This window comes from Arachis hypogaea, chromosome 1 (assembly GCF_003086295.3).
Source record: "Arachis hypogaea cultivar Tifrunner chromosome 1, arahy.Tifrunner.gnm2.J5K5, whole genome shotgun sequence".
Taxonomy (NCBI): domain Eukaryota; kingdom Viridiplantae; phylum Streptophyta; class Magnoliopsida; order Fabales; family Fabaceae; genus Arachis; species Arachis hypogaea.
The window spans coordinates 4,703,025-4,718,674 of NC_092036.1; the positions used below are offsets into that span (position 1 = coordinate 4,703,025).

At 31.8% G+C, this 15,650-nt stretch overlaps 1 protein-coding gene across 1 annotated transcript; it reads left to right on the top strand.

Moving 5' to 3' along the window:
* Positions 1-10,084: 10,084 nt before the first annotated feature.
* On the top strand, positions 10,085-14,363 carry LOC112791577 (probable amino acid permease 7). Its single transcript, XM_025834470.3, has 7 exons — positions 10,085-10,515; positions 11,558-11,903; positions 11,992-12,085; positions 12,235-12,449; positions 12,758-12,891; positions 13,082-13,309; positions 13,701-14,363. Exons 2-7 carry the CDS (start codon positions 11,594-11,596, stop codon positions 14,106-14,108), a joined length of 1,389 nt encoding a protein of 462 aa, XP_025690255.1. The 5' UTR covers positions 10,085-10,515; positions 11,558-11,593; the 3' UTR covers positions 14,109-14,363.
* The last annotated feature ends 1,287 nt before the right edge of the window (positions 14,364-15,650 follow it).

Sequence of the window (15,650 nt, forward strand, 5' to 3'; positions counted from 1 at the left end):
TCGCTTCATATTTATAATTAGAGAAATTACTCAAATCAGTCCTAAGATTTTTAATATTAAATATTTTAGTTCTTAAATTTTAAAATATACAATACAGACTCTAATTTAATTCGAAGAGTAAAATATAAAATAGTCTCCGAAAAATTTTAAAAATTCTAAAACAATTTTTGAAAAATTTTAAAACGGTTATTTCGATAAACTAATTAAATTGGAGAAGAACTGTATTATCTAACAGATATAAATATTAATGATTGTTTTGTGTATTTTAAAATTTGAAAAATTAAAGTGTCGGATATTAAAAACCTTAGAAAATTATTCTTATAGTTAAATTTTACCAACAATATGATTAAATTAAATTTATATTTATAACTAAATTTCATAAATAATATAATAAATTTTGTGTAAATTTATAAACAAAACAAAAATAAAAATACAAAACATATAGTAGTAATTGATTTTTATTATTTATATAATATTTGATTATTTATTATTGTTATAAAAAATTAGTTATATTCTATTAGAAATTTTCTTTTTATTTTATTATAACAATTTTGATTATTTTAACAATTAATTTTTTTTATTAAAAATATGTAAAAAAAAATATAAATATACACAAAATATACAAGTTATGACTGGTTTCTTTTGCTACCAGGACATTGTTGTTTATTTTCTATTTTCTTATCTACTTCCTTAACAGTTTTTATATTTTCTATTTCAAAACAGAGTACTTCCGTTGTATGGGTAGGTATCTTAATGTCACGGCCTTGGACACACTCCAACGCTACCGTGCCGGCACTCGGACTTACTCAACCTCTTGAGCTAAGACCAAGTCAGCCTAACCCTCAATACTTAGCAAGAAAGCTAAGAATACAAGAGAACACAAGAGAAAGGAAGCTTTGGTGGAAGAACACTTTATTGCTCAAGTGTGGTTACAAATGATTCACACACCCAAACTCTAACTCTCATCCCTATTTATAGCCATCCACCTCCTCAATGGATGGTTAGGATTAAATCTAATCAATGGTCTAGATTAATCATCTAGAACCTTCTTTATAAATATCTATCCTACTACTACTTTCTAAATACTTCTAGATTGTTCCATACAACTCTTCATACTTTTATATCAATCCACACTCTTCTAGAATATTCCATGATCTTCTAAAGTCTTCTAGAACCTTCTAGAGTATTTTAGAACCTTCTAGGACATTCTAGAACGTTCCGGAACCATCTAGAGTATTCTCAAATACTCCAGAAAACTATACAAACACTGTTAAATCTAACCTTCTAAAAATTTACCGTGACATTCTCCCCCACCTAATGCACAGACGTCCTCGTCGCGTTCTGTTCATGATAGCGCTCTAGGTGTTCTTGGAATTGCCACAGATCTTCACGAGCTTCCCAACTAGCTTCAGTTATCGGGAGCCCTTTCCACTTGATCAAATATTGAATACTTGGTGGTACCCCTCTTCGTCTCACAACGCGATTAGCTAAGATCTCTTCGATTTCTTTATCGAAGGATCTAATCACCACAGGCGGAGCACGACTCGAGTCACCTCTACTCGGTTCATCTTGGTCTTCATGATATGGTTTAAGCATACTCACATGGAAGACTGGGTGCATCTTCATAGAGGGAGGGAGTTGTACTTTGTAAGCAACCTCCCCAACACGTCCAATGATCTCAAATGGCCCTTCGTATTTGCGAATTAAGCCCTTATGAACCTTGCGAAAGGCTTTGAATTGTTGTGGAAGAAGTTTAATCATTACCTTGTCTCCCACTTGATAGCTTGCATGCCTCCTCTTCTTATCAGCCCACTTCTTCATCCTCTTTGCAGCTTTGTCAAGGTAAGAACGAGTGACATCTGCTTGTTCTTCCCAAGACTTAATCATATGATAAGCTCCAGGGCTCTTCCCTGAGTAGGAAGAAGAAAGAGAGTGAGGTGTAAGCGGCTGTTGTCCAGTCACAATCTCGAACGGGCTCTTCCCTGTAGACTCGCTCCTTTGCAAATTGTATGAGAACTGAGCAATGTAGAGGAGTTTTGTCCAGTCCTTCTGATTAGCGCTTACAAAATGCCTCAAGTAACACTCGAGTAAGGCATTCACTCTCTCAGTCTGCCCATCGGTTTGAGGATGGAAGCTTGTTGAGAAATGAAGCTCCGACCCAAGGAGTTTGAACAGCTCTGTCCATAGTCGTCCTGTGAAGCGTGGATCTCGATCACTAATGATGCTCTTAGGCAATCCCCAATATTTCACCACATTCTTGAAGAATAGTCGTGCTGCTTCCTCTGCAGTGCAGTCAGTAGGGGCAGGTATAAAGGTAGCATACTTCGAAAATCGATCCACTACCACGAGAATAGATCCAAACCCCTCGGACTTCGGTAAGGCAGAGATGAAATCTAGAGAGACACTTTCCCACGGTCGCTCTGATGGAGGTAGAGGTTCCAACAACCCACTTGGTGTCTTATTTTCAATCTTGTCTTGTTGGCACACAAGACAAGTCTTCACATAGCTCTCTACTTCATCTCTCATTTGAGGCCAATAATAAGAAGATTCAATGAGTGCCAAGGTTCTTCGCTGTCCTTGGTGACCAGCCCACTTGGTGTCGTGGCATTCTCTTACCAACTTCCTTCTCAGATTTTCCCACTTAGGAACGTATAATCTTCTCCCTTTTGTGTAGAGAAGGTCGTTTTCTAACCAAAATCTTTTGGTCTTACCTTCTCTAGCTAACTCCACCAACTTCTTGGCTAATGGATCGTGATGCAACCCTTCCTTGATGGTATGCATAATATCTCCTTCAACCATAGAAATGGCCGCCAACTCAACTTTGCAACTCAGCGCATCTGCTACCACATTAGTCTTGCCCGACTTGTATTCAATCTTGTGGTCCACCTTCCTCCTAGGTGGTAGTTGTTTTGACAACTCGGGAGGCATCACATCCTTATTTTCTTCAAGGACTTCCTTGATTTTGGGAGGAACGTCTTCTCTTTCGGATGTTGACTCCTCTTGTAATAGAGCCAAATATGTAGTCTCTCCCTTCTTGAACCCTTTCTTGAGTTGCATGGCAGATAGTATCGGTGGTCCGCCAACTTTAGAGACTGTAGGGACCATGCATGGAGACCCTTTCTCCATGACGCATACTACGTCGTAGTATGGCATAGGTATTATATTTGCTTTTCTTTGCAAATCGAGTCCGATGACTATTTTAAAATCGTCCATGGGTGCTACTGAGAAATCCACAAGGCCTTTCCAAGAACCAAGAGTCATCTCAACCCCTTTTGCTACTCCCTTAAGGGGTTCACCCTTGGTGTTCACGGGTTTGAACCAGCCATTCTTTTCGGTGATCTTCAACCCAAGCCTCTTTGCTTCATCAGGCGTGATGAAGTTGTGTGTAGCACCAGTGTCGATCATAGCCATAACGGGTTTTTCATTGATAAAGGCTTTGACATACATCAAGCCTTTCTTTTCTGCGGTGCTTGCCTCTTTGCCCTTCACAGTATTTATGTGTTGGATGGATCCAACACACTCAGTTACTTGAGTTTGAGCTTCTCGTTCCTCGGCGATAGATGCCAGAGTCCCTAGCTTGGGACAATCCTTCATTTGGTGTGGCCCCTTGCACACGAAGCATCCTCCTTTGGGCACGAAAGCCTTCTTCTTTTCCTCGTACTCTTTCTTTGAAGAGTATTTTCCTTCCTTCTTGATTGAGAAACTCTTCCCCTTGTCTCCCCCACCTTTAGCAAAACTAGGCTTGGAGGAAGACTTGGGTTTAGAGTCTCCCCTATGATACTCAGTGAGTGATTCGGCCACCACGATGGCCTCATCGACATCCTTAACATTCCTTCTTTGTAGTTCTTGCTTTGCCCAAGGTTGGAGTCCATCAATGAAGAAGAACAATGCATCCTCTGATGCTAAGTTGGGGATTTGAAGCGTGAGAGTAGTAAACTCCTTTACGTAGTCGCTAATCGTACTCTTGTGCTTCAACTCCCTCAACTTCTTCCTTGCTTCATAAACCACTTTTTCAGGGAAGAATTGTCTTTTCAACTCCCTTTTGAAATCTTCCCATGTGGTTATGTTGCAAGTACCCTTCTCCATATCTACGCACTTTCTCCTCCACCACAAAGTAGCATTATCAGAAAGGTAGAGAGCTGCAGTGCATACCTTTATTGCTTCTTCGACCACCCCTTGGCCTTCGAAGTACCTCTCCATTTGCCATAGGAAGTTCTCTACCTCGCGAGCGTCCCTTACGCCCTTGAATTCCTTTGGCTTTGGGAGATCAATCTTTGTCGTCTCCCTTATAATGGTTGGTCGAGATTTTGCCTCCTCGAACCAAACTCGAACTTCCTCAAATAACTTCAAGGAATTCTCAAGCTTCTCTTCGATTTGGAGCATGCTTTCTTTGAAAGTATCTAGTTCTCCTAACACGTGAGCCTCGAGGGTCTCCTTGTCATGTTCTATCCTTTGGAACCGCTCATCCATAGAGGATAGAACATTTTCCAACATAGAAACTCTTTCTTCTAAGAAGTTAGAGTCCTTACCTCTAGGCTCACTTGAAGAACGTACCTTCTTGCCTCCCCATTGAGAAGGAATAGTATCCCTTTCCCTTTGTGACTCAACATGCTCCATGGTGATGTTTGAAGCCATACCCACAAACCACTTGTGCTCCCTCTCGAACCTTGCTCGGATACCAAGTTGTCACGGCCTTGGACACACTCCAACGCTACTGTGCCGGCACTCGGACTTACTCAACCTCTTGAGCTAAGACCAAGTCAGCCTAACCCTCAATACTTAGCAAGAAAGCTAAGAATACAAGAGAACACAAGAGAAAGGAAGCTTTGGTGGAAGAACACTTTATTGCTCAAGTGTGGTTACAAATGATTCACACACCCAAACTCTAACTCTCATCCCTATTTATAGCCATCCACCTCCTCAATGGATGGTTAGGATTAAATCTAATCAATGGTCTAGATTAATCATCTAGAACCTTCTTTATAAATATCTATCCTACTACTACTTTCTAAATACTTCTAGATTGTTCCATACAACTCTTCATACTTTTATATCAATCCACACTCTTCTAAAATATTCCATGATCTTCTAAAGTCTTCTAGAACCTTCTAGAGTATTTTAGAACCTTCTAGGACATTCTAGAACGTTCCGGAACCATCTAGAGTATTCTCAAATACTCCAGAAAACTATACAAACACTGTTAAATCTAACCTTCTAAAAATTTACCGTGACATTAAGCTCTTGCTCTCCTATCTAGTACCTTTTCTAGGAGTAAAATTCTTCGGTGAAAATGCAGGTGCAGTCGACTTCATGTAAAGTTGATAGTTGAGAGTTGTTAGATGAAAATTTAGTCAAATCAGTCAAATTATCTAACCGCTCTCAATAATCAACTTTACGTAAAATTGAGTGCATCTGAGTTTCCACCAAATTCATCATATTCTCTTCGAATTATGTCACATTTTTGTTGATATATTGGAATTTTAATTATTTAAATTATTTACTTTTAATATCTAAATTTAGGGTTAACAAACAGAAGGTAATACTCTTATCATGAAGAAACCCACCTAGAAAGAAGCTAGAATATGGATTCAAGTTTTCTTGAAACTGAGTTTAAATTTTAGTTTATGAATTAAATTTTCTGTACAAAAAATATGTTCCAAAATGAAAACCTCATATATAAAACAATTTGAAAAATCTAAAGTTATACAATAAACCGTTTTAAAAAAACAATCATGTATATATAAAAAATTAACTGCAAAATTAATCACTCATATAAAATATATATTAAAAGTAATAAATATTTTTATTTTTTTATTTATTTAAGAATATTGTAAGAATGGCTAATGAGTTATAACTCAAATAATATAACTTTTCTATACTCAATTAAGAGATTGTGAATTCGAGTCTTTTATCTTTGGTTAAAAAAAAAATACTGTAGAAATAATTAAAGATAAAAAAGATCAGATCAAGTCAAATTTTATCGTTAAAAGATCAGATTTATATTATAGTTATTTAACTTGAGTCCGTTTATGATCTATTAAATTATTATTTAGATGTCTGAGTTTGACTTGTTCAAAAATCTGATCTTATTTGAGGCTTGTTAACGAGCCTACTAACAAATAAAAAGTTTAAATTAGACAAAAAAAATTTAAATGAGCCTAAGATCTAATAAGATACAGACAAAATAATTTTATATAATTAAAAAGATTTGGTAAATAGATAAATAATAAAATTTTTAAATTAAAAATTTAAAATTCAAATCTCACGTATAACACTTTTAAAAAATAACATATATACATAATAATTTTAAATATGTTGTAACTTTACCTGATTTTCAATAAGCCACCTCTTAAGATTAAAAAAGAAAAAACTTTAAGTTTGAGTCTGAATTTTTTTTACCGAACTAGATCAGGTTAGAGCAATTGCAAGTAACACCTAAAATTCCTGGTTAACTGTCTTACCTATGAAAGAGATATTTATAAAATACAGATATTTTGTTAAGTTGTTATTGTTCTTGTATCGATATATTTTAGACACAATATTTATTTAATATACATGTTTATTGTATTCAATTGTGTTTTAATAAAAAATAAAAAATTCTTCTCCAGATATTAATTTATTTAATTTTATTTTTAATATATATTCTTAAAATTAATTTAAAAATAATATATATTATTATTTATTAAAATAAAAATATTTTAAATATTTTATATAATTTAAAAAACATTAAAATAATTAAAAAATTATGTTATATTTTAATATTAATAAAATATTAAAATATTAGTATAATTTATTTAAATAATATTTTATGTTATATATATATTTTGTATCGTAACGTATTTGGTATCTATATAAATGTCTATGCATAACAGAGAGATACATAAGTGGAAGGTTTTGATCATGTGAACCAACCCTTCAAAAAAAGGTATTAGATTTATTAACAAAATAACAAATTGGCTCTGTTTTCCGTCATTTGTTTGGTTTCTGTCTATTATATTAGTGCAATTAATTTATTGATAGGAATTGTGTCACGAGCCCAGAGATGCTAACTGATAAACCAACATTTTCTCAGGAAGTAGTGTACAGATTTTGGAACTACATAGGCTCAAATTCGAATTTTTCTTAGAATTAATTAAAAAAGAAAAATCATAGACCACAAATATAGACCCAAACGTGGTGCAAGCCTATTAAATTTTTTAAATAAAATTCACTCTGAGTTTTGTCCTTAGCCAGATTATTATCACTATATAGGATGGTCCCAAATTTCGAGTAGCCACAAAAATTTTTAAATAAAATTATAATAAATAATAGTTCATACACAAAATTTGAAAGTTTCCGTATATTTTTAGTAGGAATCAATATCTAACTCCCTTTTACATCACGTTACTCACTCTGGCTTATACTAGTGACCTAGCATAGTCCAATATGAATATGATTTCCTTTGGGGTCCTAACTTAAAAAAACATGTTCTAGATCAATATCTTCTATCTCGTGAAACAATTCTGGATAAAATAATAATAAACAAAAAAAAACAAAAAACAAATTCCTCTTAGACCAAACCATGGCATCAATTCCTTATAAATTATTAGGGTTCGTTGAGTCTAACTTAATATCAAAAACTAGTTTACGACGAAAGAGGAATTTAAACATAAATGTTATCTAAACCTTATCTTTAGGCAATAATATCATACCAAACTCCCTTCATGGCTAGGATTGGTGGTAGTTCTTGATTTTATCTATAAATAATTGACCCAAAATTGTGGGTAACTTATTGGGTTTGTGCTAAATTGGGTTAGCAAGATTCTTTTTTATGTTCTTGATTGATAGTGTTTGTAGGTCGGTTTAGAGCAAAGAATCAACTCACATAATTAAATAGATGTGCGGTTAAGATTAGGTTGAATTTTTTGGTTTTGATTTTAAAAATTATAAATTTATAAGAAAATAAAAGTTGTGGAGGGATCAAATCAAGTCAATATATAGGTCAGTTTTGTGGGTTAATTATTTTTTTTTTCTTACTGAATTTGAAATATGAATATTAAATGAAACTGTTTACGTGTACATTAAAAATTAATTATTAAATTAATTATTTATATAAAATATATATTAAGTGTTTGTTTGAGTATCATTATTTTAATAAAAAAATATTTTTTTTAATAAAAAAAATCTTTTTACAAATTTCTAATAGTAAAATAAAAGTACTAGAAAAATAAAAAAAACATCTTTTTTGAGAAACTGTAATTTACATTTTTTTTCAAAAGATATTTTTTCTTAAAAAAATATTTTTCATGTAATAAATAAACAAAAAATTACTTTTATATTGTTATACCCAAACTAATTATAAATAAAAAGATATTTTTACATGAAATATTCAAATATAAAATTACTTTTACTTTTTCATAAGATCTTTTAAAAAAATAACTCGAAAAAACCTCTTTTTTTTTAAAATTCACCAATCAAATCCTAAATATAAAATACATATTAAAATTAAATTCTTATAAAGACTATTTGAATCTTATTTATCTAACTTAGGACTCTAATAAAAGATAAAAAAAAAACTATTTTTGCAACTTCTTAATTCTTGTTCTGTATTCTAGAAAACCAGAATTGAGCACAATCATTAGCTATTAGGATAAGTTATATATTCCAATCAAACTGGGGTTCAACTTTTAGTGTTGAACATAAGATGTGACTCAAATTGAAGGAAGATGCTTCTTTATCTCCAAAAAATTGTTCTCTCTAGATATTCTGGCTTTTATGTAATGTAAATTAAAAATTTTCCTTGAGATGAAAGATGCTAGACGTAAAGGACTCTTCTGAAGGAATTGCCACTACAGCATAAGACAATCTTGATGTAAAAAGTGTGAACTTCTTTTAACCAGTTTTGGTGCTTTCATTCATTCAAATGGTCAAAATTAGGAACATATGATTTTCAGTTACCAAGTTCTTTGAAGACATACCAACAACCCATACTCTTAAATTTGATATAATGATACTGAATCTTCTTTCAACTATTCCTTCATATAGTAATAAAATAGAGAAATAAAAAGCTAGATTTGTTTTATTTTCCTGTTTTCTTCGTGGGGGTAGTTATTATATTATCGGAAAATAGACCGATTTTTGTTTTGGGTTCTTTCCATGTGATCTTAAAATAATGGAGTGTTTGACTAAACTATGAAATTAGATACTAGTCAAATTAATAAGTTACCTACATTATACTCTTTAGATTTTTTGACTCATGTGTTAATGTAAAATATTTGTACACTGAGTTGTCATTATTTTTTCCGTGTGGGTAGTTTTTTTATTATTATCAGGAAAATAGACCAATCTTCAATTTGAGTCAGTAAACTTATTCTTTTATTTGTTATTTTATCAAAAAGTAAAACTGTTGGCAACAATAATAAAATTCTGTGATGAAAATGACCGTAGATTCTGGCTTATTTTTTTAGAAATAGAAAAAGATCCTGTGTAATTCAGTGTAATAGTTAGTTGGTGTATTTTTTTAATATAAATTTTAATTTTATTTTTTTAATTTTAATTAACAAATCAAACTCTCATATTTAAAGAATAATAAAATTTATAATAATGTTAGGAACCAAGATGGTTTTACCAAAAATCAGCCAAATGCTTTTGGGTGAATCTAAAATCTCTATGTGGATAATATTTATACTAAACATTAAGATGTCTCTTTTCTTTGTAAATTGAATGGTTTTGAATCTGTTTTCTGATTTATCATATTTTAGACATTTGGAGAGAGAAAGAAAATGAAGAGACGGGAATCAATTTCTGTGATTCACGTTGTAATGATACTGAACGTATTTTCTCCTAATTTAAATGTGGTAAAACATTTAATAACTAATATTTTAAATTATAAATAAATAAAACTAATTACTATATTTATAATTAATTAAATTGTTCCATAGTTCCATATACTTTTTCTAAAACTTATAGAAAAATCTGACAGTCAGATTTTATGATGTACAAATTGTATTTTTAATTTGTGTTAAAATAAATTTGTTATTTCACCAAAAAATAAATTGAAAAAGTCTGATTAGTATATTTAAAGAAAATTTTAATACTAAAATACGAAACTAATTGTTAGATGTCTATAAAAAATTTTAAAATAAAAAAACAATAAATCTAATCTTAGATTTATATATTTAAAAAACTTTATAATTTAAAGTAACAAATCTAAACCATAGAGTTGTAATCTCCACATAAAAAGAAAAACACATCAAGTTTTAAGATTACTGAAAAAAAGGGTCAAGATCACAATTAAAAAGCGGCAGATTCTTCCATTATTTGGAAGGTCTATATAATATTGAGTTCATAAACAAACTCAAACATCATATAGCTTTCTCCAAATACTGTTCTATCCTTTTCTCTCTTCTCCTCTCTCTCTCTCTCTCTCCTACCCACAATAATTATATTGGACTTAAGAGCATTAGCATTTGGTCAAGTTCAACTCTTCAAGTACAAAGAAAATCTCCTTACATCTTTTTCCTGTCAAGTAATCTGGTAAGCTATTCTGTTTTCTTATACTTGTAGTTTAGTCAATCAAAGACATCACTGATTCCAAAAAGTTTAGAAGTTCGTCACTTGTTCATCAGTTTCTGCATCATGGGGCCATTCATTAATCCTATTTTACCTAATAAACCTACCAAAGCACATGTTTCATCAGCAATAATCTAATCTAATCAAATCTCTGAGTATATGATAGGAATAGCTTAGCGTAGTGTATTTATGTGGTTGGTGAGTTCTTACGCATGTGATTAGTGTGATTGGCATTGCAAACATAGAGAGGATAAGGAAATAATAGCAATGCTTACTGGGATGGTATAAGAAAATATCAACAACACCCCCAATGGGATATTTTTTGGGTATCACTTTTAATTTGTACAGTAACTGAATTGATTTAAAATTGAAACTTGTATTGGATATAATCTTTGAAATAATATTAGTATCTGTAAGGAGATACCGTATTATTTTAAAGAAAGACTATTAAATTAAACTAAAACCAAATATTGGACGTGCTTTTAAGGTATTGAGCCAAACATATTGTTCACATATGTGTTAGGCTTTGTTTGGTATGCGTCCTTTCACACAAATTCAAGAGCACTTTCGTAGTGTTTGACTGGTTTGAACCTCCAAAAGACAAATACAGAAACAATAAATACAGCCACAGATGCAATTATAATTCTCTGTTCGCGCTACACTTTGTATGTGTTAAAATATAATTAAGATTAATTAGTACTATTTAGTATATCTGAATATTTATTATAGGAAATTACGTCTTTATTATTATAATTTTCTTAGTACCTATAAATATCCTTTTGTATTGTATTATTCTAGACAATTTGAATATATTCAATAATATACAATCCTACTTTCAATTTAGTCTCTTGTTTCTAACAGTATCTACATTTTTCTAGAAATTCAAAAGCATGAGTTGTCCAATATCATAGAAAGCTTAGCAATAGAATCCATTTTTCAAGTGCATGGTATAGTTTTGTCTTTAATTTGAAGTTGCAGAAGCTTAGTCCCTTTGATTTGAATGCAGTAAACTTCATGTTATTGCACTGAGTTGGATAAAAACATGGAACTAAAAGACTCTTTCCAAGTATCAAGAATCGGTGATGCCTACGACGACGATGGCCATCCCAAGAGAACCGGAACCGTGAAGAGCGCGGTGGCTCATATTGTTACGGCGGTGATTGGATCCGGCGTTCTGTCTCTTGCTTGGAGCACTGCACAGTTAGGATGGATCGGAGGGCCGGTTGCGTTGCTCTGCCTCGCAATCGTCACATATATTTCGTCGTTTCTTTTATCCGATTGTTACAGGACACCGGACCCTGTAACTGGGAAAAGAAACTACTCTTACATGGATGCTGTTACTAACAATCTTGGTAAAAATAACCCTTACACCAAACTATATTTCATGAGCTTAGTAACAATTTTAGATTCTAATCGCGTGTAATATTATAATAAGTTCAGGTAAAAAAAGGACAGTGGTGGCTGGTTTCCTTCAATTTGTGATCTTGTATGGAACTTGTGTCGCATATGTTATTACCACAGCAACTAGTATGAGGTAGTTAAGTTTTATTTTTTATTTTTTATTTTTGATTATATTTATTTTTAAATCTCGCTCTATTCTTCTCTGTCTTTGTTTGGTTATGTTACTTAATCACTAGAGAGGGATTGGCTGATTGTTTCTTATTATTTATTTATTTATTGCAGGGCGATTCTGAAATCAAATTGTTACCACAAGGAAGGGCATGATGCTCCATGCAACTATGGAGATAATTTGTATATGGTGATATTTGGAGCAATTCAGATAGTAATGTCATTCATACCAGATCTTCACAACTTAGCATGGGTTTCAATTGTTGCAGCAGCTATGTCCTTCACATATTCATTCATAGGACTTGGACTTGGCATAGCAACAGTCATAGGTAAAAACAAAATGTTCATTTATTTAATTTTCTAATTTTAATAAAGAAATAAATATATTCTAATTTTAATAAAATTCTAAACTCTATATCACTCTGCTACATTTTTAGCACAACAAAACAGTTGAAAGATGAAACTGTTAAACAGTACCCCAAAAAATTGAAGATATTACTTTATGGACCATTCAGAAAACATTTCAAGTGTGGCTGTTTTATTGGTTTATAGTAATATATTAAAGATATTACTTTATGGTAGCAAGAATGGTATGACAAAAGAAAAATAAGAATAATTGATTGGAATTTGGATGCAGAAAATGGAAGCATTATGGGTAGGGTAACAGGAATATCAACTAGAACTGCTGCAGACAAAATATGGTTGGTGTTTCAAGCACTTGGCGACATTGCATTCGCTTATCCCTACTCTGTTCTCCTCCTTGAGATTGAGGTACTCATCTTGTGACCTTTTCTTTCTTCTTTTCATCATTTCCTTTCTTTTTAAGCAATTCACAAACAAAAGGTATCTTGTGACCTTTCATATTCATATTATTATTTTTAGGTGGTTAAAGATTTGGTGCATGAAAAAAAAAGGTAATAATAATGTAGTACTAAATTTTGCTTTTTTTTTTTGAGTAAAGGACACATTAAAGTCTTCTCCACCGGAAAACCAAAGCATGAAGAGGGCATCCATGATTGCAATCTTCATCACAACATTCTTCTATCTCTGTTGTGGATGCTTTGGATACGCTGCGTTCGGAGATTCTACGCCGGGAAACCTGCTCACTGGGTTTGGATTCTATGAGCCTTTCTGGCTTGTTGACATTGCTAATGTTTGCATCATTGTTCATTTGGTTGGAGGGTATCAGGTACTATACATTCTGAATTTCTCATTATTGCTAATGTGGTGCCTTTTGAATTCCTTTCTAAGTTGAATTTCTATGCATCTTTCTCCTTAGCTCTGTTTAGTTTCCTGCTAAAGGCTCAAACCAAAAACCCAAAATTGCTTACAAGACATATCATATATGCACTAGTGATCATTTTTAGCAATACAATATTATGTAAACAACTCTTTTAAAAAACTATATATGTTTGAATTATGATTGAGAGTATAAATAGTTTGGCAATGCTTGTCAATTGAAAAATCATTGCAAGAAAACCAGTATTTTGATTAGCCACACATTAACTTAATTGTCATATGATAATCTTAAAAACATTATTTTATATTTGTACCTAATGATGTATATATGATCTTAACAGATTTACAGTCAACCAATATATGGTGCAGTTGAGAGATGGTGCTCAAGAAAATACCCCAACAGTGGTTTTGTGGCAAAATTCCACAAAGTGAAACTACCCCTATTGCCCCGTTTTGAGATCAACCTCTTCAGGTTCTTTTTCAGAACAATCTTTGTGATCACAACAACTGTACTTGCAATCCTTTTCCCTTACTTCAACGAAGTTCTTGGAGTGTTAGGAGCAGTAAACTTTTGGCCATTGGCCATTTACTTCCCAGTGGAGATGTACTTCAAGCAGAACAAAATTGAAGCATGGAGTAATAAATGGATTGTTCTAAACTTATTCAGCTTTGCTTGCTTTCTTGTCACTGCTGTGGGACTTGTGGGGTCCATTCAAGGAATTGTACAAGCCAAGCTTAGTTCAAGTTAAACACTATGCTTACTTTTCTTTGTTTTAATTAGTTTGGTGTTATTGCTGTAAGAATATGTATGTGGCTAAGAGTGAATAAGATAAGATAATAGTAAGTTAGTAGAATAATAGTTAATGAAATATATATGTAGGTTTTATTTGTTTGTAGAACAATCACCCTCCAAAGAAAAGCAGGGTTCTAACAAATATATATAATTGCTTGGCAATTTCATTGTATTTTATTAGAACAAGAAATTATAGTTTCTTTTTAAATAATTATCAATGAGTATTATTACCATGCATGCTTTATTATTACCAAACCTCATCACACATTAGATATTGTGTTCCAAAACATTTAATTTGAAACTCAAAAAATCGGGTAAATGACGTGAACAAATAAAATGGGCTTCAATATAATATGATAGTCCTAAAAAAAACGTTACATGCATGTTCGGGTTTGACAAAAAAAGACTATGTAAATCGAAATTAATGAATTTAATTTTTTTTTATATAAATCGAATTAAATAGTCATATTAGTGGTAAATCGAAATAGGTAGATTCGATTTATTAAAAAAGATGTTGCAGTGTATAAATCAAAGTAAATGGTTCAATTTACTAAATAGAATACAACATCATATAAATTGAAGTATATATATATATATATATATATATAGCCAATGCTATAAATTGAAGTGAGAATAATTTTTTAATTTTTGTACACTATAGAGGGACGATTAAGAAAAAACGTAAGAAGGAATAAAATTTATTGATCTATTTGTTAAGCGTCTTTATCAAACCTTCTACGAGTTTTATTGAGTTTCAGAATACTCTAAACCAAAAACTGGGACTGCATTGCATAAAGTGGATGGAGAAGTTATTTTATAGAATTTCGATTCTATTGTATGAGATTGTATGAAATACGACTCTTTTGTGATAGATAATGATAAAGATTTGCAAATTTTGTTTCACTATCATCATCAATTTTCCAAGGTGAGGACCCATGAGCTATTGGTCAAGTTTAAAGATGTAGTCTGAAAACCCTCAATCTTTAGCAATGCCTGAAACCTCTAGTTCAATGTTCGTTAGCACCTCTTCATCTGTGCCTATCATTGCACCTGAGGCAGTTTTAATGGCATCTTCATCCTTCACAGCTGATTTAAAACCGCGATGGTGATGGACAAATAGGTGTTAATCAAACATTAAATAATGCATGTCTTTTGGACAAAATACCCTAAACCCAAACAAATAAACTTACAATATCCATATCCCCAACAAATTAAAAAAAATCAGTTAAATCTACAATCACCTAAAACGGAAAATTCTAACAAAAAAAAAAGTTTAATGTAAAATATATTTTACAACTCCGAATCACTATTATCACAGACACTTTTAACTTAAATTAAATTCTAACTAAAATTTTAGTCCCTACTTAATCTAACATTTAAAACTTACAAATTCTAATAAAACCTCTAATTACTAGTCTAACTAACAGTTATTTATAATCACTATTCTAACTTGCAGTTGTAGTTTCAAAATTCTAACAAAATTCTAAATCACTACTTT

Coding starts and splice junctions, on each gene's coding strand:
- LOC112791577 (XM_025834470.3), top strand. CDS start 11,594: ATGGAACTAAAAGACTCTTTCCAAGTATCAAGAATCGGTGATGCCTAC. Junction 12,892..13,081: donor TTCTCCTCCTTGAGATTGAG/GTACTCATCTTG, acceptor TTTTGAGTAAAG/GACACATTAAAGTCTTCTCC. Junction 13,310..13,700: donor ATTTGGTTGGAGGGTATCAG/GTACTATACATT, acceptor TGATCTTAACAG/ATTTACAGTCAACCAATATA.